The sequence below is a fragment of the Aphelocoma coerulescens genome, chromosome 14 (assembly GCF_041296385.1).
Source record: "Aphelocoma coerulescens isolate FSJ_1873_10779 chromosome 14, UR_Acoe_1.0, whole genome shotgun sequence".
NCBI classification, from domain to species: domain Eukaryota; kingdom Metazoa; phylum Chordata; class Aves; order Passeriformes; family Corvidae; genus Aphelocoma; species Aphelocoma coerulescens.
In genome coordinates, this window is record NC_091028.1 from 11,525,092 (window position 1) to 11,548,982 (window position 23,891).

General features: G+C 44.4%; 1 protein-coding gene across 1 annotated transcript in view; it reads right to left on the reverse strand.

Annotated features, from left to right (window-relative positions):
• Positions 1–23,891, reverse strand: part of FOXK1 (forkhead box K1) — a 56,676-nt gene that overhangs the window by 10,401 nt on the left and 22,384 nt on the right. Inside the window, exons 2-8 of the mRNA XM_069029593.1 lie at positions 19,604–19,801; positions 9,254–9,410; positions 7,833–7,979; positions 5,928–6,121; positions 4,635–4,801; positions 3,676–3,957; positions 1,315–1,539 (exon numbers count right to left, since the gene is read on the reverse strand). Coding sequence (XP_068885694.1) covers positions 1,315–1,539; positions 3,676–3,957; positions 4,635–4,801; positions 5,928–6,121; positions 7,833–7,979; positions 9,254–9,410; positions 19,604–19,801 — 1,370 coding nt within the window. The remainder of the gene's footprint in view (positions 1–1,314; positions 1,540–3,675; positions 3,958–4,634; positions 4,802–5,927; positions 6,122–7,832; positions 7,980–9,253; positions 9,411–19,603; positions 19,802–23,891) is intronic.

The window sequence follows — 23,891 nt, forward strand, 5'->3', positions numbered from 1 at the left end:
CACAGGCCTAGGCCCTATCACTGTGTCCCACAGCCATAGGGAGGAAGAGGAGAGAAGATCCAGCAGGCAGGAATTGTGCAGCAAGATTGATTTATTTAATTATTTTACAAACTCTTTTATAGACTTTTTTCTTCATAGTCTAATTGGACAAAGGATCAGCCACCCCTTGGGGGTGATTGGCTAAAATCCTAAACATCCATTGTCAAAATATTTTTCTACTATACCATAAACAAGACTTTTCAAGGCTGGAGGTGTTTGGCTGTTTACATACCCTGCTGCCTCTTCTGTGAGAGAGAAAAGTCTCTCACGGACTTAGAAAATAGCAAGAAAATCCTTGCTAGCAGCATTTTTGTATCCACCCACTACTGCTGGTTAGTAGAAGCTTGACCTATCTGATCTATTAATATCTTACAATAATTGCATAAAAACCTTATCACTACCATTTTTTGATAGTTCCAATGAGATCCTTGCAATTCAAGTGCAAGGCAGGTGGTAACTATGAAGAGATGTGGCAGAAAATTCTGTAGAAACATTCCTACCTTCGTGAAAGGCATCCAAAGCCCAGCAGTGCCCTTCATTTCAAACTCCCAAAAAGCACAGCCTGAGGCAGCAGAAATGCTTGGCACCTCAGTGAAAAAAGCCATAAGAAACCTGGATATTCCCATCCTCAACTGAATAAAATCTGAGGTGCTGAGCAAGCAAGAAAAGGAGGCTGCCAAGACATGGCTTGCATGGAATTTCAAAACACCATGCTTGACAAATGACTAGAACACATACTGTGTATACAAAAAATCCTACATTCATTCACCTGGTGAAATAGATCTTGTTTTTCTCAGGCTATAAGACTTTAAGATGGGAATGTACGTTATTTTCTTATTACTCTATGGAGTCGTGTTTCACAAGATCTAAAGAGCACCATGGAAATTTTATTATTTGGCATGCTGCAAGCAAAGGCTGTTGGTCAAGAGAAAATAAATGAAAACAGGCTCTCCACAAGAATCACTGACACTTTCAACAAGTAACCTCAAGAGCTAGAGAGTCTCAGCAGCAATAACTGCACGGCCAAGGGCAAAGGAAGGACACTGTGCTTTTCTGCCAGAGAGCAGGACATTTCCCCCAGGAAAGGGAGCAGAGGCAGGGTACCTCCCACTGACATTTACAGCCCCAGAAGCGGAAGAATTGCAATACCTTTGAGATGGACACATGGAATAACTTGATACACAGTAAGCAAGAAGAGAAAACACTTGCAGCTTTCCACCCTGCCTGCTAAGCTCGGGCAGCACTGCCAGCCCAGGAGCTGGGGAGCAGACCCACCGTAGGTGCTGCCGGCGATGCTGTTGGTGGGCACGGCGTGTTTGCCGTTCTGGGTGACCGCCCGCACCGGCAGCTGGTGCTGCCCCAGGGCCACCGGAGCTGCCTGCTGCAGGATGGTGACAGTCTGCCCAGGGACACCCTGGGCCATCTGACTGGCCACTGTCTGGATAACACGGCTGGCTGTAGGGATTGTGGCAAACGCGATCGTTGGCTTCTCGTCCATGCCTGTGGAGAGCAGAAGAGACAATGATCAGTCACTGCCCTGGCTTAGAGGCAGGTTTTATTCTCATTAACACTTGAGCAGGGATACATACTCCAGGCTTACAATACCTCAGCACCACAGAATGAGTATTTGGAAACACTAAAATATCCTCTATTGCACACTTACTCTATCAAGAACATTTTTCTTAGAGCATAAGCCACAAGAAAAATTTTTAAAAATCAAAACCATCAATATGACCCTTTGCCCTAAAAAGGCATCATCTCCCTTACTGGCACATCACAGCTGTGATATGGACAGTAGGCACTGCAAATCTCACAGCTTACTTTGCAATTTCAAACAAATTGGCCTGACTTTCAATACCACACAGCAGGAGAAGGCATTAAGATCTTAAACAATGCCTGGAGCCAAAAGTCTGCAGCAGCTTGCTGTCAGGTCTGCATGGAGGTTGATTTACAAGGAGGTCTTCCCACAGCTGCCAGTTTTTGCTGTGGAAGTACAGGAAAAAACAGGATGGAAGAAAAATAAAAAATAAAAAAGGAGAGCTGAGCTCCTGGACAGAGGTAACTGCTTGAGAGTACTGAACCACTTTTCTCACTTCCCAGGACAAGTAAGGGGTCAATTCACAGGTATGAAACAGATACAGGACAGCAACCTGCCAGGCACGCAGGAAAGAAGACGAACACCACTCTTCCAGGGGCTCTGTGTGTCTCAGAGAGAGGGCAGGATGCACAATCTCCTTAGTCCTGTAGGAAAGGTGGCCTCTCCCACTTTAACATTTGCACACAAGAGTGGAGTTAGATGGGACATAAGCACTGAGCTGAAACCTGCAGGCAAGCCGATGGGGATAGGTAGAGAAAAGGCAAGGAAAACAGGGAGTTCAGGAAGGAAAATCCAGCAACCAGGAAAAGTAGAGGCTAGAAAAGGATATGAGTGGGACAAGTAGGGAAGGAACATGCAGCAGCAAGAACTAGTGAATGAAAGAAGGGAGCAGGTGACAGGCAGCTGCAACTGTTAGCGCTTCAGGAACGTGTATGGGATCGAGACAGGAATTTCTAGAGAATGCAAGTGAAACTCAAGCAAGATAATCAGTGCTGAACTAAAAATGCCAGTGGTCCTGCTGCTGCAGGAGGGGAAGCTCTTTGTCATTTTTTCCTTCCCTTAGAGAGGGACCATTGTCCCACTGCCCACATAAAAGCAGTCAGAGAAACCAGCCTTGCTGCTGGTACAACATACACTGACCTTGTAGCACTAAGACCTTCTGAAATGGGGAGCAGACAAGGTGTTGTCTAGATCACAGCAAGAGAATATTTAACTCATTAAATCCCCCAAGGCTGGAATTTCCAGCTTAGGGACAAAAAAAGGCCTTTGTTCTAACTGGTTTTTGAAGATTCTTTTAATGGGGCACTGCCTGCACTTCCAGAAGCACATGCTTTCCTCTAGGAATCCAGGCCTGCAGAAAGGAAGGGCTCAATCATTTATTTACAAGGCCATCCTGAAGCAGAGTTGCAGCCTTTCCCAGGCTCTCTCTTTTGGCTGGAAAATGCAGACACTTTCATAGCCAATATACAGGCATAATACTGGTATTGGGGATAATTACAAAAGCATGAAGTGACAGGACAAGGGGGAATGGCTTCAAACCGAAAGAGTAGGTACAGATAAGACATTATGAAGAAATTCTTTCCTGTGGGGGTGGGGAGGCCCTGGCACAGGTTGGCTAGGGAAGTTGTGGCTGCCCCTGGATCCCTGGAAGTGTCCAAGGCCAGGTTGGATGGGGCTTGGAGCAACGTGGGATAGTGGAAGGTGTCCCTGCCCATGGCATGGGGATTGGAATGAGATGATCTTCAAGGTACCTTCCAACCCCCATAGATGACTCTATATAATAAGAAAATTTTAAGCACTGCATGTTTTTTCAGGCTCCAAAGTCTCTTAGTTTTGTTCCCCAGGAGACAAGGGAGCACAGTTGTCCTGCTCTCTGGTGGAGACAAAAAATTGGAAGAGCTCTCATTTGGTTTAAGTTTTACCTGGAGAAACATTTTTTTTAAGGGCTCAGTGCCCAGTGAGTGAAAATGTTCAACCACTCTCCCCTCCAAGCCTGCTCAAGACTTATTAGCAGAGTAGCAAGGGAGGTGAAAAGCTACCTCGGTGGTCACCAGCTAAGTCCAACACTGCTCCTGCAGCTTCATGAGCTCCTCCTGCTGTGCCCTGGTTTGTAAGGATGTATCCATTTGCAGAGTTTGCAGAGGAAGTCACCACTCGGACCATGGTGACAGTGGGAGCTTGTTGAACTACGTGGATTGCATGGCACGAAGGCTGCTGAGAAGTCACTATTGATGCTGGCATGTAGGCCACCGGTTTGGCCACCAGGGTGGATGGTCGGGGAGGGACAGCCATAATCACTGGTTGGGCACTCACTGGAGATCCTGAACAGAAGAGAGAAGCACATGTTAACAGGAGAGGCAAAAAGACCACCATTGATTTCATCTATGCACTTCCAGTCTACTCAAGGCTTCAGCACTGGCAAGGCAGAGGGTGGAAACAAAAGAAAAAAAATACCAAGGCTTCAAAAATACCACCTTCAAACTTCTCCTCCCTAATGTACAAAAACACTACTTGTCATCTGAGCACATTTCTGTGAATAAAAGCCATAATAAACATTAAGAAAATCTGCCAAACCAAGCTTTCCTTTACGAGCTTTGCCTTCCAACTTCATCCCACACCTCAGGTCAGAACAGCTGACAAGCAGATATTTACCAGGCCCTGGCCACAGCACCACAGCTTGGTGTAGCCAAGTCGATCTTATCCAGAGGCTGGTAAATGAGTGCAAGTGAGCTGTGTGCTGCCATGGCTGCTCTGCTGTCAGATCTTTACAGCCACCCAGTTCAGGGTTAGATCAGGTGTCTCTACACATTCCGCCCCTCCTCCAAAGAGTAGTAAGAAAAATGGTTTAAAGTTGTACTTGCACCATCAGTCTCTAACAACAAAGTGGGAAGACAGTCCTGGATCCTCCAATAACACACTGCAGAAGCTTTCCTGTGGTGTCCTTGGCATGGTACATGGGGCAAGTGAACAGCCACCCTCTGGAACAAGAGCTACTCACCAGGTGCACTCTGGGAATACCGATACTCTGGAACCGAGGCCAACTTTGACCCAAAGTCGTGATCGTGTGGAATGGGTGAGCCCTCCCGTGACAGGCACTCTGGAGTCTGTAGGCCACTAGAGTGAGGGGACAGCAGGCCAGGGTGAGTAGGGGAGGCAGGAGCACTCCTGAAACACCAAAACATAGCGTTGGCAAGTGCAGATGCATTTTGACCACAAGACACCAGCAGAGACTTGAGTTTTGTCCAGTACAGGATTCTCTAGGAAGGACAGCCTTTCCTCCACAATATCCTTCCTGCTAGGAAGAGCTGAAAGGTACACAGTGACCCCACAAACACTCCAGCACTAAACACTGTTGTGTTATTCCTTGCTGGAGGGAACTGAACCCTTCAGAGTAGGGTTAACATTTCATTGTTAGACCCATTGCTGACAGAGAAACCTCAAATGCTGCATGCTCAGATCAGTTTTACAGCTTCAGATCATTCTCAAAGAACCTTCATCAGAGTTTGAGAGTGACAGGGAGAAGAAGAAAGATGCAAGTAGAGGCAAGTGTCTGGCCCTGCATATGCTTACGGAGCAGTTGCTTCCCCTTTTCCCTGTTGCATCCCTCCCCAACCACTTGGTTCCCACCTCTGGCCCCAAACACGTGAGGAATTGTACATTTCTTTATTGACAAACCAGAATAAAAAGCTGAAAAATTCTCCTCCTGTTTCCTCCACATTTTAACAGACAGAAAATAGGAGGTGTGGGAAGAATGTTCCATGAAACTGCTCCAGCTAGTGCTGAATTCCAAATCTTCTCCTCATAGTTACAAGGCTCAGAGAAGCTGTCATTGCACAAGGCAGTGGAGCTGACTGGAGCAGCCACACAGAACTGCCGTTGCTTCACTGCTGACAACAACCATCAACCTGATCTTCCCTACAAGAGAGTGTTTTAAATACCACAGAAGTTATTCCCACTATGATCTAATCCACATCTAAACACAGCTTTCCTGAAATCAGAGATTGCCATCTGAAAACACTTACTCCAGCGATAACTGCTTTGAATTTCTTTGAAATGATGCCAAAACAGATACGTTATTTGATGCATTTTTGCAGTTTGATTCTGGATTTTTTTTTTTTTTTGTTAAACACTTAAGAAGTCAGAACAATTTTAAGATTATGCCTCAGGACTAACTATATCACCTCTCAAACTATAAACAGCAGCAAAGTTTACTCACTGTACTTCAGGAGAAGTTTTAGTTTATTTTCTTTGTAATGAGTTTGGCACACAGATGAGAGGAAATTGAAGTTACCTGGAGGAGAGAGGCCCAAAAGGTGTTCGAAAGCAGGACACTCCTCTTTGCCTTCTTTTTCTAAATGCTTGTTCTACAAGTTTGGCTTCAGAGGCAGGGTCAATTCGCCAAAAGGAGCCCTTTCCAGGCTCCTCTTGGGAGCGTGGGACTTTAATAAAGTAACGGTTCAAGGAGAGGTTGTGCCGAATGGAATTCTGCAGGAAGCAGAGGAATGAGATGATTATTTTGCCAAGGAGAAGTATGTAACAAAGACAAATGGGTTGCATCACACAGCTTGGAAAAATAAATCCACCCTGCCAGAATCAGTGTTGAAGGTAGAAACAAGTCACTCAACTCACACAGCTCCAAAGTCACAGAACAGCAGCAGAAAACTTGGGGAAAAGTGTCAGTTTCTCCTAACCAAGTTGAAAGATGGGTTTGCTTGGTACTAACTATTAAATACATCTGGAGCCAGGCAGAGCAGTGACTTCTCTGTGGAAAGCCATGAAAGCAGAGCTTTTGCTGAGGCAGGGGGAAATCATTGTAAACCACATCAGAACTCTCTCGAAAGACAGGCTTTATTCTCGGCAAGAGGAAAAAGTTGTCTGAGCCTGTGCTAACTGCTCACCTGCCAAATGATTACCAAGGTGTCCAAACATGCCCTAGAGGACACTGCATCTCACAGTAATCACAATGCAAGGCAGCCAACATGCCCTCAGCCAGCTCTGGGAGGAATCCATGAGCTGTGTGGCACTCTGCAGCTCTCCAGATGATGACAAGACTGTTTATCTTTTCCATTGCAACAGCCCATCTCTTACAGGCCGTAGCGCTTGCTTTTGGGCTGGGGAAGGGCTCAGCAAGCCTCAGTGGGCACAAACTCATCCCTCTTCCACTTTCAAAACAAAACAAAAGCTTTCCTAGCAGGTTTAGACAATCTCTTCACTGGTGATGCCTTACAATGCCACTGGAGAGGAGAGAAAAAGGCAACTTCACTCCCCGCTGAAATGCAGCTCTCTGAAGCAGGATGCAGCAACTGGTTCACAAAGCACAACTCTGCTGAGCAGGTTAGGGCAGGAAGTGAATTCCACAGTTAATTAGAACTGCAGGGAAAAGCCAGGGAGGCAGAAATGTATTTATTCCAACTGCACTCAAAGTGCACCAAGCAGTACTGCTCCTGCCAGTTGCATACAGTGAAATCAGCAGCTGTGAGAGCCTTTGCAGCTGTATTAGCGTATTACATTCAAATGACAACACCCATGGCAGAGGTGTGATGCCAAGAAAAAGTCTGAAAGCAGGTGGAGCTGAGGTTCCTGAAACTTTGGAAGCAGCCCTCAAGTGAACATTGAAGTTTGATTTAGCATGTGTTAACTACATCCAAACTCTCCTGTGAAGCTGGTCAGGTTTCTTTTGAGTACCACAAGGAGTGCATGGAGTCCCAGTTTCCCACTCAAATTCAAAACTTGCGAACTGTGACTTAGGCAATGCACTTGATACACTGGGAAAACAAAACATCTATAATGACTTAAGGTGCTATGATTAAAAACTGGAGCCTCAGTTTTAGGTTGGATATCCTTGGTTTGGACAAATCATGCCAAACAAAGGTGAAGTGAAGGATTAAGCAAGTATCTGGGCAGAGGAGTGACTGAGGATGTAGGGAAATAAAGTACAAAATGAAAGACACAAGACTACAGCATTAAAAGAGGAACCAGAGAGCCCAACAGTAACACTACATTGCCCTGCAATGTATTCCAAAAAAAAAAAACCTAATCCCCCACAAACGAACTAGTCAGCTTGTGTTAAACAAATTCACTCTGGGAACAGTCAAAGCAGCTCTATTCCCAGTGCCCCAAATCTTTAATAAATGCATTTCAAAGCAGATAAGCCCTGTCAAAGTAGTTTAAAAGCTTGTCAGTGCCAAGAACTCACCTGCCAGCCTTTGTCAGCAGTCCTGTAATATGGATAATGCTTGGTAATGTGGGCATAGATCCCACTTAGTGTTAATTGCCTGTCCTGTGCTGAAGATATAGCCTGCACAATTAGCTGAGCATAAGAATAGGGTGGCTTGGATTCATCCTAAGCAAGAAAAAACCAAACAAAAAAAAACCAAACAAAAATTTAGTCACTAACAAAGAATTCCTACAGTGCAGTGTACCACAACCCAAACTTAAAAAGCACATTGGGCTGTAATTTTCACTGATGTCAAGAGAGCAGCAGGGCAGCTAAGAGAGCATTAGCTCTCCCATTGCTGTTTTATGCTGCCACCACCCCATTTAGCACAGGCATTTGTGTGCAAACAGAGCTATAGGGCTGAGCCAGATGAAAACTATCTCCTTCCCTCTCTACACAAACACACACAAACCCCACCTTCAACCTGATTCCATTCCCCATTGAATTTCCCACACATGCTTACACCAGCACAAGGAACAGGGTCAAGACAGGCAATTGGAATCAAGAAATACAGAGTATAGGTACATTCACTGCTTTCTGTGTTCATGAATTAAAGCCTTCAGTTCTTCCCAGCTACACTCTGTTAGAAAGGTTTCAAGCAGTATGTTATCAGCCCTCCTCCCAGCAACAAGCCCAACATGAAACCTGATCCCATCCTCTCCCTACTCCAGCAGGATTTGTTTCATTCTAGGAACTTTAATTTGTTTGCTAGACCTCATATTTCCAACTCTTTGCATTAGTCCATCAAGAACAACCCTTCTTGTCTCGAGGGAGAATTAAGTCTACAAAAAAAAGCCATCTAGTAGTGTGCTCCTCCACCCAATCCCAAATCAGGTGGTTTTGGATCTGGAGCTTTTAACTTTGATCTGAAGATCAGCTCACCAAAATTACATTTTATCATTCTAACTAAGTTATTTTTTAATCTAAATTCCACTTGCTACTCTCCTTGTTTAACGCCTACTTGACAGGCCTTCATGTTTGTTTTAAAGTCTGACTACAGACTTCTCATGACAAGGATCTGGCTTCTTCCCTTGCTTCTGCTTTCTCAACTGTGTTTTGCAAAATACCATTAATGAAAAGAAGAAAATGAGACACTGAATTTTATGTGCCTCTTCTTTATGGGATCTTGATTTATCAAATAAGCAAAAAAATTATTCTTGCTTAAAAACTTTAGTGAATGATTTGAATACATTTTGGGCATCTAAGCAAGCAGAGACTACCACTAAGCCATGGACAGTTTCAAGAAATGACCTTAAGCATCTGGAGGACACTGTACACAGCACCTTTATGGCCAGGGTGTTCTTAAACCCCTTTGAACTCTAACCAGAACTAGCAATAAAGCCCCAGGTTTTAATAATCCTCCCAAGGAGCACTGCTGGGTAAGTAATGTTTGTGTGAACCTTTGGGCTGTCCCCGCCAGATGCATCTGCCTGCTGCTCTGATGCTGCCTTTGCTGCATACTCTGCTGCCAGCTGCAGATCCGAGGTAATGTTGTGAACAAAACGATATCCTGAGGATCCAGCACCACGTGGACTGGCTGGGCAAGAGTTGGGAACACTGGAGAGGCAAAAAAGAAAGAAATACAGTTGTTACTTCATTTATTAACAAGGAATGCAGTTCTTACTCTCGAAGGTACAGTAAAGCTCTCTGGTCATGGAGAAGCAGATGCAACGGCCTTTCTTTTGCCCCTGTGGCTTATCCAAAGCCCAGACAGATCGAGAAAAAACCCACCAGAGATAAAATTGGAATTCCTACAAAATCCTGACACTCCCTGCCACATACACTTCCTGCAATCACAACAGAGCAGTGTTTCAAAGTATTAAACAACTCCTTTGTGTTTAGAGAAGCACTTAAAACTTCAAACAACACACGGTGTATCAGGGATGGGTATTTAAGTAAAGGAATAGTTTGTTATTATGACTTGTGAATGAACAACACACCAATCTCCTTGTAACACAGATCATATTTAATCAATCCTTCTGACAGTTCTTCTACAGTAGCAGAGCTAAAGCACCCAGAGCAGGGACCTGCCATGAAGGTCCCTGTCTAATACCACAGCTGAGCTTCACAAGCCCATACCTTGACACCACACAGCTGGGGACAGGGGTTTCCTTGATTCACCCCACACTCCTGCAGCCAGCAAAGGGGAGCAGCACTCCCTGCCTACACACAGAGGTAGCCCAACATCAGTTTTGGCTGGAAAAGGCACATTCAGAGTGGCAGGGCCACCACAAGATGGCATTACAGGAACGGCGACTGAGCACCACAGGCTGTGAAAGATGATAAAAAGCTACGAACACATAAAAGGGGGCTATAATTTGCAATATCACTCAGGCACACAGAAATGCGTGCTGCAAGATGAGAACTAATTAGAAAGGCTTGTCTAGGGATCACACGTCCTTGATTTGTGGGGTTGGAAGGATCACAGAATCAAAGAATGGTTTGTGTTGGAAGGGACCTTAAAGATCACCTTGTTCCAACCCCCTGACATGGGCAGGGACACCTTCCACTGGACAGGGTTTTCCCAAGCCCCATCCAACCTGGCCTGGAAGGATGGGAGGAGAGGGACGAGTCTGGGAAACTGAAGTTCCCTTTTTCTGTCTCTCCCTTGTCCTGTGCTGTCCAGAATTGAGGGATGCAGTGCCAGAACAGCAGGATGCACAGCCAAATCCCAGGATTACAAATGTCTTCTAGGAGCAGAGAAACAATAAACAAGAAAGCAAACCAATACACAGAAGATTTACATAGCAAAACAAGCAGTTCAAATTGTATGAAAAGATGCAAATTGAAGCTCACAGCTGGAACTAGAATTCAGTAAAACTGGCATAAACAATCCTCTTACTGGTAAAATGTCCAATAACTGACACAAACAAATGCAGTAACTGACACCCATCAGAGCACTACACCAAATGCTGTATGAAAAAACACAGAACATGGTCCCTTCCTCAAAAGGTGGCTGTCTGGATACACACACACATAGGGATGGAGAGCAAGCAGTGAGACAACCCTTGTTTGCTCAATGGGCAATACCTTGGGTGCAGAAGCAATCTGACAGTGTAAGGAATGACCATTTCCTACCACACTCCAGCCTGTAAATGGAGAAGTGCCGCTACTCCTTGGGGTGTCTCTGCAAATGGCTGCAGTGCTGAGCTCAGCACAACTCAGACTGGTTTCTTTGAAAAGTGAATTACAGGATGGGGGGGCTGGGGGGCAGAGAAAAGGCAGCAGAAATATCCAACCACAACAAACCCTTGCAACAGGGAACCCCAGCTTACCCCTGTCCCATGTACCAGCCTCATACAGCACCTGGTAACCCTTTCAGTGCCCACCAGTAGTCCTTGGAATTAATAAGTGATGCTGTTCAGGAGCACAGCAGAAGGGAAAACTTTCAGGCCGTGCAAGGTACATAATGTTGATGAGCCTGTACTTATAGATTCCCCTTTGCCAGCGATAAAGGCATTTCTTATCCAGCCTTTCAAAGAGCAGAGACCTCTTTGTGCAGGAAAATGAATGAAAATTTGCTACTCCAAGCTTTGGAAATGGATAATACTAAACCACAGAAGACACTCTTGATGTCTTAGTATTCGCATGAGGAGCTGGTGTGAATTTAATTATTCTGCTGTCATTTTTCAATAGCTTCTTCACATACACACTTCTTATAATGTGCAGATAATTACAACTGAAAGCCATTTTCATACATGAAACAATGACAAGCCAAAAACACAGCGATTCTTTCTGTGTTTGGCACCAGAGCAATTATTTCAACACACGGGCTAGAAATGGAATAGGATGAAACAGAGTTTTCTGATTTTGTTATTTGTCTGCAGAAATACACAAACAGCAAACCACTGAGACAGCAGCCAAAACTCAAGACAAAGATATGGAAGAGAGAAAAGTTCTCCAATAAATCCATGCTCTGCAGAGCTGTATTTCTTGCTTTTTCTCTTCCTTTTTAATAAATACATAAATAAAAATAGATAAAAGAATTTATTCCTTTATTCAAGATCAGCAGAGCAAGCAGCTCACTTTTGCCTCTCCAGCTCTAGCTTCTGAATTTTAAGTATGATCTCTTGCTTAAAAAAAAAACAAACAAAAAAACCCAAAGGGAGAAACCCATCCCTTGCAGGGCTGTGATTCTCTGGAGTGCTGACAAAGCCCCTCCAAACTAAGGTGTTAATAACTTCTAGAAAAGCCAGCCTCTACCAGCAGATACTCACTGAAGAACACAATCATGACCATCCCCTAAAGAAGCAGCTGCCTCTTGGGATGACCACAGTGATAGCCAAGGATTTGGAAGAGATACTAATCTTTTATCAGAATGAAGCCCTTTTGTCCAGGTAGATCTGCTTCCTTTCAGCCTGGATCAATGATCAAATCATGAGATGTGAGGACAGAACAAACACCAGCGTGTACCCACTCCATGCACAGACAAGGTAACACATGCTGCTGAGTGTTCAAGCTCTCAGTCAATCATCACAGCTCTTCAGAGGGGAGGCAGAAAGAGCTGACTACTGGAAAAAACAAGGAGACACAACCTGTTCCCCTCCCAACATGGGACAGAAGGAGTGAAGAAACAGTTTTACTAAAAATACCCCTCTGAGGGTTAAGTTAAAATTAAACTTAGTGCAGTCAAAAGAAAACAAGCAAACACAATGCAGTGACATCAGTTTCCTGGAGTTCCTGGAATTCTCTTCACCACCCAGAGCCAGAGGCTGGCCGGGGATGCTTGCATGCACTCACACCCCCTTTAAAAATATTATGAAACAAAGAGTTTTTTCCTCCAAACACCAGTTTGTGCTATAAAACAAAAATCAACTGCAAGGACAGTAATAATGATTTGCTGGATACTAACATTGCATCAATACTTGGCCATAACTTGATCCATGTTGATACTATAACCTTTCACTGAGAAAAGCACATCAAGGTCTGCAATTTTACCCTGCTCTGACATCCTAACACACTGCTGTGATCCATGCTTACTGTCCATGCTGGCAAACTTATCTTACATGCAATCCAAGCTAATTTGGGTTAAGATTGCCTGTTATGGAAAAGAGCGTTCTGGAGAGGAAGCAAGTGTTTTACACCACTGAAAGACACAGAGCATGGAAGCAAACAAGCTGCATTTACCCACAGTCTTAATCCCATGGTACCATGGTTAATGCCCCAAGTGCCAGAGATCTTTGATATCCACCTGAGGATTCAGCATCTCAACTTGAAACACTGACTGCAGGCAGCCACTGAGCCACAGTCACTCAGCTTTAGAATCAGACTACAACCCTACAACCACGTGCTGAATCACACCAGTTCTCTGCAGCACGTTTTCCATTTCAGACTTAACCCTTCTTTGGCAGGAAGGCCAGAAAGATGAGGGCTGAAGGCAGTGTCTGCAATACACTCACCCACGTAAGTGGCAGGATGCCTTTTAAACACGGGGCTTGAACGTTCTTTGTAGCACCACGATTCACTTTCAACTCCTGCCAAGAGGAACCCAGCCTGTAAGTTCACAGCACTTGCTAGCAGCAATTAACTCTAAGCTGCTGAAGAGTGTGTACAACGTGCTCCATTGCTATTGGAATGTCCACAATCAGTTTGTTTAACCAAAGAATCAGCCTGCAAAAATAGTACGTACCACAGTGTGCACGGTGCATTCACACCAGGACACTCTGTGTTGCTTGTCCACTCTAATTAAAAAAAAAAAAAAAAAAAAAAAAAAGGATAGAGCAGATCCAGAGAAGGTACTGACAGGGATAAGTAGGCCGACTGGAGACATGGAATGGATTTCATGCAAGAAAAAATTGTTTAAGACAGAAGCTGAGGTGCAAAGTGACAGAGCTATGAAAACAAAGCCAAGAGGACGTGTTTAGCTCCTGGCCTCTTGCAACAGAAGAGATGGTGAGCACAAAATGAAACTAAGCAGCATGTCCAAAACAAAAGAAAGTGCTTCTGCTTCTGTGGTTACACTGTGGAATGACATCCTGTAAGACAGGGCTGATTATAAACTCTGTGTGAATGCAAAAGGCCAGTACACAAGTTCTTGGGGAAGGGGAAAGACAGGGAAGCTATCAGGGGCTTTGTAAGACAGTCAGGAAGTTCCTGCTCCAAGGTAGTCTCCTGTCCAAGAAAATGGAGGCAAACTACACCTAAGTCAGCATTACTCTGTTTTCTGTGTTCTTATTTGACCTCCAAGATACCCATGTCTGAGGTAGAACACTGTGCTAGATGGATCTGTTCCCTGGGCACATTGAGATTCTCATGTAAAGGTTTCCGCAGTCTCTCAATACTAGGCACATTTTATGGACTAGGGGGTAATAAAAATAAAAATGAAGCAACAAGTGCTTACATTATTTATTTATGGTCATATTACAAGTCTGTGAACAATCTGGAAACAGAAACACTCCCAAATTCCAGTGCCAACTTCACCAGAAGGAGAGGCGGTACTAGAATGCAGGGAAGTTGCCCTATTACTCAATTGAGGGATCAAGCTACGGAGGCTAAATTTAAGCCAGGTATGTGGAAGAAGCACCTATCCTTTCTATGACAAAGAAGAAAGATTACCTGGGATCCCATAAAAAAATTGTTCACCTGACTTGGAATCTGTACTGCTGAAGAAGAACAAAACCATTGTTGGTTTAGGATATGGTGTGCACACAGCAGTGCCTTTGAAAAATTCCCATGTGCACATTTGTGAAGCAGGTATAGAGACACAGCAGGGATAAGAGTTACAGCCCTGGCAATGCTGCCAGTATACAGATTCCAGTCTGACTGGGCATTTTTTAAGCCCCTGTTGGGTACAGAGAAAAAATGACTATTTCTTAAAATTCTCCCCAGTCTCTTCCTTGAATGCAAGCTGGAGGTGCGTTGCCCTGGGCACAGGGACTATGGTTAGAGATATAGCACAAACCTCTGACTACCCCAATACTCCACTTCATGAGCCTGCAAAAAAGGGCATGAAGATACAGGGACGCTTTTTATGTGCAATAAGCAAGAATCAGGTCAAAGTACAGCCCTTGGACTTGCGAAACAAGCCTTTCCACGATACACCAATCAGCAAGAATGGCTGAGAATCCTCCACTGCTCTCACCTTCCCCAGCCTAGCCCCAAAATCGTAACTCAAAGAAAGGCAAGTCCTTGCACGTTGCATGTTTCAGACAGGTTTCAGAAGCGATCACAAGTGGTGAGACTGCCAAACCAAGCTGGATTTTGATGTGAAAGGAGAAATCTGAGAGCTACCCTGCCTGCTTAATGCTGAAGAAAACCAAAGCTGTCGAACAAGCCACAAGTGAGAGAAAGTGAGCTATCCACAAAAGGTGAAATTGTTATTATTCGTCAGTGCTCCAGTGGTTCCCTGGAAAGGAAGTGACTTCACTCTGACTGTGGATTCAGTGAACATTTTATACTCTTTGGGGAAGAGGAAGTACTCCTGTAGCTGGTGACATCTGCAACCCTTCCTCCAGCACACGGCTTGGCACATCTCCTCTAGCACACGGTCCATTATCTGCAATAAACATGCGTAGGAGCTCCCCAACCCAGCATAGACTGTTGCTTCTCTTATGTGATGTATATGCATCACCCTCCTTGGCTTGTGGTTTGGAGACTTGGGTGATTAAAAATAATCACCACTCTGTCCAACTATGGGAGTTGCCTGAGCTGTGCATTCTGCCTGAGCGCAGGAAGTAATGTGTAACCGAGACGATGCAAAAGAGCCTGCAAAAAACCTGCCTTGGAGCTCTTCAGCAGCGCTTCAGTTCAGTGGCTCACAGTGCTCTGGGAAGAGGCAAAGCCTGAATGAAATGGAGCAGGGAATATTTATGCATCCTGCTCCAGTGAGTGAGTGCATCCACTGAAGCCAGTTTTCATCCAGCTTCCCCCTACACACCTTCAGAGTAAATGTGCAAGTTCAGAGTAAATCCCAAAGCTGTGAAACAGCAGTGCAATCCTAGAGCCCATTAAAAAGCCCCCCTTCTTTCTAAGCCAAGTCTGGATCAAAGCACAGCTAGCATTTGCAGGTCTGCTGGAACATGGTTCACACACACTCTTGTCAAGCTTTACTGAATGAAAGCTCAATACATAATTTATCTACTACACACGTTTGTGAAGTAGTAATTACACTATGCATGCATAAAAATCAGACAATGAATTTAAATGACCTGTTAAAGGCCACAAAACAAGTTGGTGGCTAAGTCAAGATAATTGCAGCTACCTCTGAGTAATCCGCTATCAGAGCATGCAATGTGTTACTGAACTCATTTCTCTTAGTGAAAAAAGGACCATAGCTTATGAAACCAAGCAATTCAGCTCACATCTTCTGGTTTACTAATCAAGCTTATAGAACAAAAGAAGCTGATCTTTCAAGATTCATACCATTAACTACATTGTAAACTAGTTATTAACCCTGCTAGTAACAGCCAAACATGGGCAGGCACATTAAGTACTACCAGTTAAAATACAAATTCGGGTTCACACACAAATATGTACCAGTTTAGCTGTTAACACTGAACCTCACCAGGCACTTTTCAAGCAGCGGTTCTCACAGGGTCCTAAGGACTCTTACTCCTACATGTCAAAGACATTTTTTTACTGATAAAGACTGTGTATGTGAGCTAAGAATCCGTGCCCTTTCTGTGAAAAAACCCAAACAAATACAAGACAAAGCATTCAAGCCCAAAGTTATTCTGGTGCAGAGATAAGGCAGAAGTAGCAGTTGTAAAATATGAATGATAGTACCGACCTCCATAGCAGGACATTTAGTATTTCTGTATTGTAGTGTGTGTGTGTATGTGTGTGTATATCTATCTATCTAATCTCACCGAGAACATAACTGCTGTTTAGAATAGGGAAACAAGTACAGAGAAACAATTTAATTTCCATAAATATTAAAACCACCCCAGCTCTGAGGGGCAGGGCTGCAGAGAGATGCTATTTGGTAAACTGAGTTAAGTTACTACTACAGGGCCACTAACACTGACTGGACTACAGTAAAAAGGAAACAGAACACTGTAAATCTAAACTCCAACTCTGCAGGACTGAGACCAGGAAAAGAGTCCTGCATCACAACTTGTCTCTGTGAATGTGACAATAACCCAAGCAGAAGCCACCCTGGGGATTGGGTTGTAACACAGAGTCACATACACGTAGATATTGAGCATTTATCACAAAATCAGGCAAAGGTAAGTGTTTGCAGCATAGGTGAGGAACTTTGTGGAACCACTGTCCCTCAAAGAGGATCCTCTGAACTCAAGGTGCAGAAACTTAAAGTCATGTACTGATAGGCTGCTCCTTAACTCCTGAAATTGCGACTCTGTTTTATCTCCCAAAAGGTAGAGCTGAATTCAACCAAACCCCACATGATTTTCACAGAGCTTTTCTATGCCTTGAACCTACTAAGACGTGATTTGGTGCTACTCTGCCCTTTCATATGTTATGCAAAATGGCAGGCTGCTTCTGCTGAGTTCTTAAAACCACAGTGGCCTTTTCCTTTCTGGAACACGCAAGTCTGATTTTTATAAAAAGGAGTTTTGAACTCAAAGCAGGAAGAAATAATCCATGCCTGTTTGTAACCCTCACAGCATGCTGCCAACCAACATTTTCCCTTACAGCTGTACAACAGCATTCAAAACACATCCACACACACGGCCCCTCCTGGAGACAAAACACCTAGCTGAGAAAACAGTGAGCACATTTCTCCCCAGGAGCAAGCAGGAATCTTGCTTTCCAAAGCTGCTGAGGGTGGCAGGTTTGGTTTTGTTTAACTAAAGCTCATTCCCTCTCTAGGCACTGCACTTTGCAGAGAGAAAATAAATAGGCTGGAAAAAACCCCAGAAGCTTGCAGGAGAGAACCTGCAGGGAAGCAAGCTGCAGTGTAAACAGGGAGGCAGAGCAGGGCTGGGGGTCAGGAGGGCAGGGCTGGATCTGGTGGGGAGAGTGCAGGTACAGCCCATGTCCTACACCAGGGCGGAGGCAGGAAAAGGGGGCCAGGAGCCACTTTCCAAAAAGGAAATTTCACCCTGCCCAGGATTTCCAAACTGCAATAATTTTCCATGGGCCAATCAGGGAGGAGCAAGGCAAACGCACCAAATTAGGAAAGTAAATACTAGAAGGGGGAGAGGAAGGAGGAGGAGGAGAACCCAGCAACCACCTCCCAAAGCCACAATGGGAGAGGGGTCTGAGTTCCACGCTGAGCTCCACCAGCCCTCCCAGCCCTGCCTTTGGGAAGGAAGAGAGGACGCTGTGCCAGGCTCACCCAGCACTGTGAAGCCACCAAGAGTGCAGAGAGCTGTCCTGGAAGCCAGATGGCCAGAATGCATAGCTACATGCTCCCAAAGGAGCATTCCCTTCTCGGGCAGAAACACCCAAATCACTTCCCAAAGCCTGGCCCACAGGGGAGAGCTGCAAGACCCTGCTGGGGTAGAGGGGCAGGCTGAAGGGGCTGAGCAGGGATGTTTACAAACGTGTCAGCCCCTCCTCTGTAAGCGGAACTCGGAAATGAAAGGGCTTTGGCAAGCGAAACCTCAGATGTCTTTTGAGGTTTCTGAAGACTTGGCTGGATTAGCTTCTGCTCAAGACAAATGGATGCAATCATTAATCACCCTTAGTAAACACTGCGTTAGGGGCTGAGCACAATTCAACACTACTATTTCCACTTTCTCCTTATGCAAAAGAAACATTCTCAGGGAATCAAATACCAGTGGCAGGCATATGCCAGAGTCAAAAGATACAGCCTCTGTTAGTAACACAAACCACACTGTGCTGCTTTGCACAAGATGACTGAATGGAAACTAACTACCATATGCTGGCAAAGGAACCATCCCCCTCCCCTCCCAGCAACAAGCTTCATCTAAAAAGAGAAGGTTAAATATAAACTAAAAGCAGTGCCTGAACAGAGGACTAAAACCACAGCTACCTCCAGCCCCCTCTTTCTAGAATATCTGCACTGCACATCTGTGCAGCTCTGTAAGACGGTCGGAAAAACCCAAACAAGCCTCCAGATCATGCAAACCCAAACCAGCTTCATTGTGACACTAAAGTCTCAGTCTCAGCCATGTAAATTTGAATACTACTCACTGAATTAGTGCTGTCAGAAGGGATTTGCATATTATACCTTTTTACAAAGATTTCAATGAAAATCTGTAACTTCAAGTCTTTGCCGAAAAGAAAATATTCCATACAGTAACTTGATGTTCAGTTTATTTCTACTGCACATCCACGAATCAGATCATTTACAAAACAGGATACTCGCCCAGATGTACATTCAGATTGCTACAGCCCCTCAGTACATGGTCAGCATCCTACCCCCATTTCCTTCCATTCCCAGGAAACCACGTGCCAATGGCCACCCTTGTCCCTAACTTCAGATAACAGCAGCACCACCCAGCAACAACAGAATATTACTGAGATAAAAATAAAGCAGGCAGTCTTAAGATAGAAAGTATATGCCTGCTTTCTTTTCTCCATGCACATAGGTAGCTCTCAATAAATATTTCTAATTCCACTGCCAAAGATAGACTCTATATGTAACTCTATAGTGTGAAACTTACACTCACGTTTCTCCTTGAACCCTCTGAGCTCTTAAACAAATCCTTTGTGCCCTACTGCCAGCCACCGTAACGTTTTTTAGCAGTCTTCAATCATTTTGAACATCAGAGATTTAACTAGTTATTTTTAATGGGGTATTTCTTGCAGCAAGGATTCCAAACGAAACAGGGCTGACAGACTGATGTCAGAGAACACATTTTGGAGAATGAACATCTTACCTGATAGTGCCTGTGGGGGATGGGAGGGGACTGACCACGCTCCGGAGATCCGGCTCCGGGATGTGGATCTTCAGCGGTGATATTTGAGGGTAAAGTGGCCGAAGGGGATGTGTTGAGGCTTCCTCTTTTACTTCCTCTTTATGGTATAAAGATGTGAACTGGATCTTTATAACCGTGCTAGGGAATCGGAAAGTACATCTGGAAGGAAAAGAAAGGGAAAAGTCAGTTTCATGGATGATACTGAACGTATTTAAGAGGTTTTGTATGCAATTGATGAATTAATTCAGAGTCCACCATTCAGCATCTTTCTGCCCAGTGTCTTGGGTTGATTTACTGATCATTCATAAAGCTCTGTAAATATATCACAGTGAATCATAGATCACTTAGTGATTAGATGCAAACTGAAGGTTTGGGTAAGTTCAGTGATTTCCTCAAGGCCATGTATTCAATCCGTGACTAAGCAAGATGCACTCCTGTAACAACAAACTCTTGGGTTCCTGAAATGTATCAAGGACTAGGATCTATTTTTAATTAGCTCATTGCACACATCTCAGGAAGATCCAAGTCACTAGAAAGCATCAAACCACAAGCAACAGGGTGCAAAACAGCCATAAAGTCCAGAAAGAGCAACAAACAGCCTCCAGGTAAGACCAGAGAGCTTTATTTAAAGACTTGCCTCTATACATTGTGTAATTGGTATCTATTTATATTGGTGCACATGATGCTAAAGGATCATCTAGCAGGTTTCAGATTAACATATATTCATTTAGAAGTGCCTCCCTTTAGGGTTGCAGCTACCTGGGTTAGAACAGGGCCTCAGCAAGCCTGTGGGGGCCTCATTTCTTCTCTAAGTAACACTTCTTTCCAATTGTTATTCAGGAAAAAAAAAAATAATATATCTACAAGTGCAGCCTTCAGGAGATGCTGGGAAATTCAAAAGGAAATAAGCAGTGACATTTTCCATATCTGAACAGAAAGCTTTCTAATTTCCAGTGTCTACAGTGAGCACAGGGCTGTGAGAGTGAGTGTTCTGCAATTCTTCTTATTGCACTTTAATTAGACAATCATGTGCAATCAATACAAGCTTTCCAGGGATCATTTCACTGATACTAAGGTTAAAGCAGCAGGAAATAAAAACCAGGTTTCACCGTGGGAAAGGCCAGCAGAGCACAGTAATTGTGCTGGATTCCAGCATCTTGCCTATAGAAGGAAAAGAGGAGATTTGGGTGATGTTGTTCTAGCACTGTAAGTGCTGGTGTGGGCTGAGCAGAATTCTTTTAACCAGTGCATTATTGAATCCTACCAGGTAACAGAACAAGGTGACAAACAAGTCAATCTGTTTTTTGTGACCACCTTATCTTAATGCTGCTATTGACAGAAATGCAGCTCTAAAACACACTCGATTGCTCTTGGTTCTTTGGCACAAGCTGACTGTGCTGTAAGATAATGCTCAAAATTATCATTCAGGCATGGGAAGCTCATTCCCATCTCCCACCTCATCTCTCAAATGAGCTGGCTCAGCATTCAGTGGCTCACAATGGCTCTGCTAGTACAGCAGGAGTTTGCATTGCATTTAATTCACTTCAGAGGTCCTGCCACCTGCACTCATTAATGCATTAAATAAGAACATCATTGCTGGCAATGCAGCCTAATTGTGTTTATCTAACCCTTCTAAACAGGGTTCCCCGCAGACTCAACATGAAGGCATAGTTCAAAACAGCAGTGTCCGTGCCTTGCAGTGTCTGCCAGCAGCAGGCACCAACCTCCTGAGATGAACCTGAAACAAGGATGTTGAGCCACTGCCCTGGATTTTAAGCTTTGTACTGCTACATGGATTTGCTTGAAGTGAAAAAGCTCAAAGTACATACATTTGCAATGAGCATCACATGGACTAAGGCTCAAAACCAGTATGAACAAAGCCTCATCATTTCTCAAGCCCTTATCAGGGAAAAAGCTGAGCTGCCTGTCAGAGAGCGATGGAATTCTCTGCTGTAACACCAACTGCTCAGCATTTTCCAACATCTGAGTCAAGGACAAATCAGTCCCTGTTCAACAGTGTTCAGTGCAATCCCAGCCTGCTGCTGATCAACAGGCCTGACTGCACAGAGCCCTAAGGCTGTTTTGCAGCACTGCCGAGGCCAGGAGATCCCCCACTGCAGCCTCACAGCAATAACGAGCTCTAGCCCACTGCCACTTAAGCCTTCCTTTTCAGAAGGACCCAGTAATGCAAGATCCATATCTCTTAAATTGCTCTGAGGTGATGGTAAAGTAACTCCTTAACTCTACTACACTCACTGACGCTGCAGCAACGTTAGCTAAAAAGTGATACCTGCACCAAACCACCGTGAGAGGCTGTCCCATCAGCCTGTGAGTGCGGGCAATCTCAAGAAAACCTGTTACTTTCCCAAAATCATGAGTCAACCTGAAATGTGAAGTCTAAACTAAGGCAGCAAACGTGGTGAAAAAGCCCATCCAGCAGTGCTTTTCCCTGTGAGCCTCCCCAGAGCCACCCGATCCAGCCATGTGATTTACCCGCAATCTCAGGCTACAACCAGGGGAGAGAAACAGAGCCCGGGCTGACTACACAAGCAAACAATTTGTTGGCTGCTGTGATTTTGTTTTTAGACAGACAGGCTTCCCAGTTCACTGAAGCAGAACCCAGGATGTACAACCAGCTTTTGTGGATTATGGTAACTAGCACGAACATGGCCATTTTGTAAGGAACCAGTCCCAGGAAAACCAGGGAGTGGATACATGTAAGGGTGCTCACAGCTTTAGAAAGTCCTGCAGCTTGCTCTGTGCTGGCTTCAGTACTGACACTGCCTGAAAAGCCAAGCTGGGGGTAATGTAGCCGAATTTATGCTTTTCCTGATGTAAAAACCTGAGACCCAAGAAATGGAAATGCAATGCAAAGCAGACTGTAAATTCCTGCAGAACTCCTCCCTTCCCTCAGGGGTGAGAAGGTGCCTGGGATTAAGGTTATTGTTCCAGTCTATCACAACCACCGCAGCAACACAAACAGGGGCACCAGCACAGCCCAAGCCACTGCTTCAAATCAACACAGCCTAATGCTGGGGAACCATGTCAGTGAGGAATCAGAAAAACATGATTTTGGAATCATCTTGTCACAGGAAGCTCACTTTTCATGACACTGAACCTGAATACAGTTTTAATGAGCTTTTCTATTGTTCCCTTAATTACCCTCCTTCCAACCAAGAGGATAACCTCAAATTATATCAGGTAGTCCTATTTAGGAGTGAGGCACATTAGTGCAGGACTTAAGCCTTTGAGAATTACACTTCTACAGAAGATAAGCTGGACAAGACAGACAACCCAAGCAGATCTGAGCATGCATTCCTTAAGATTACTGTATATATTTCAGGTTATGTAAACTGAGTTATACTATTTGATCCATGTTGCATGATTCCTATCAAAGATGCAATAACAATTTTTACTCCTGCTTAACATTTTCGTGATGAGAAAAAGATCAATCCGAAAGCACAGATTAGACTCAACATAAAAAGCATAATGGAGTTAACTGGTATTTCCAAGGGTGCCCAAGAGGCAACTCTTTCAAGCACCTCTGAAATTTCCAGCTGATTAGATGGATGAATTAATGGTCTGCAAAATCTTTGGTCTTGTTACTGGCAGGAAGAGCCTGCCTCAGTTACAGATCTGCTGAATTTACTCAATAACCTGCTACAGACAGGTATGTGCTGCAATCAGTCCCTGGCCATAGAAACCATATGGTCTGAACTCACAGTTACAGCATGGCACATACATAATTCCTTGTGGGAAAGGGTTCTAATTTCTCTAGGATGCCTTGCAAGGCAGTGAGAATAGAAAGCTTTTTCTTTTTAGTTTGTATTAAAACTAAAGACACAAAACCAGCCTCCCCAACCTCCACAAACTGCACAGAAACAATTCTTGCCTTCTTAGATTACAGGCAGGAGAAAAATGGATTGCTGGCTCCGTGCTGCCTGCTGGAGTGCACAGAATCCATAGCAGTGGCTCAATGCATGCTATATATACATTGGAGACCAAGGGGAAGAGAAGGAGTGCACATTCCACACATGGTTACAGTCACACAAAAGATGTTGCTAGAATTTTGTTTGCTTGTTTTACACAAGACAGATTTTTCCAAAAGTTTCCTGGACGAGCTCCTCCCACTGACAGCACAGCTCCCATGCTATTAAGGCATCCTTCATGTGGTGAACCAGTGACAGTGACCACAAGCATTTCATCTACATAGAGTCTGAAAATAATGTGCTAGGAAACACTAGACTTT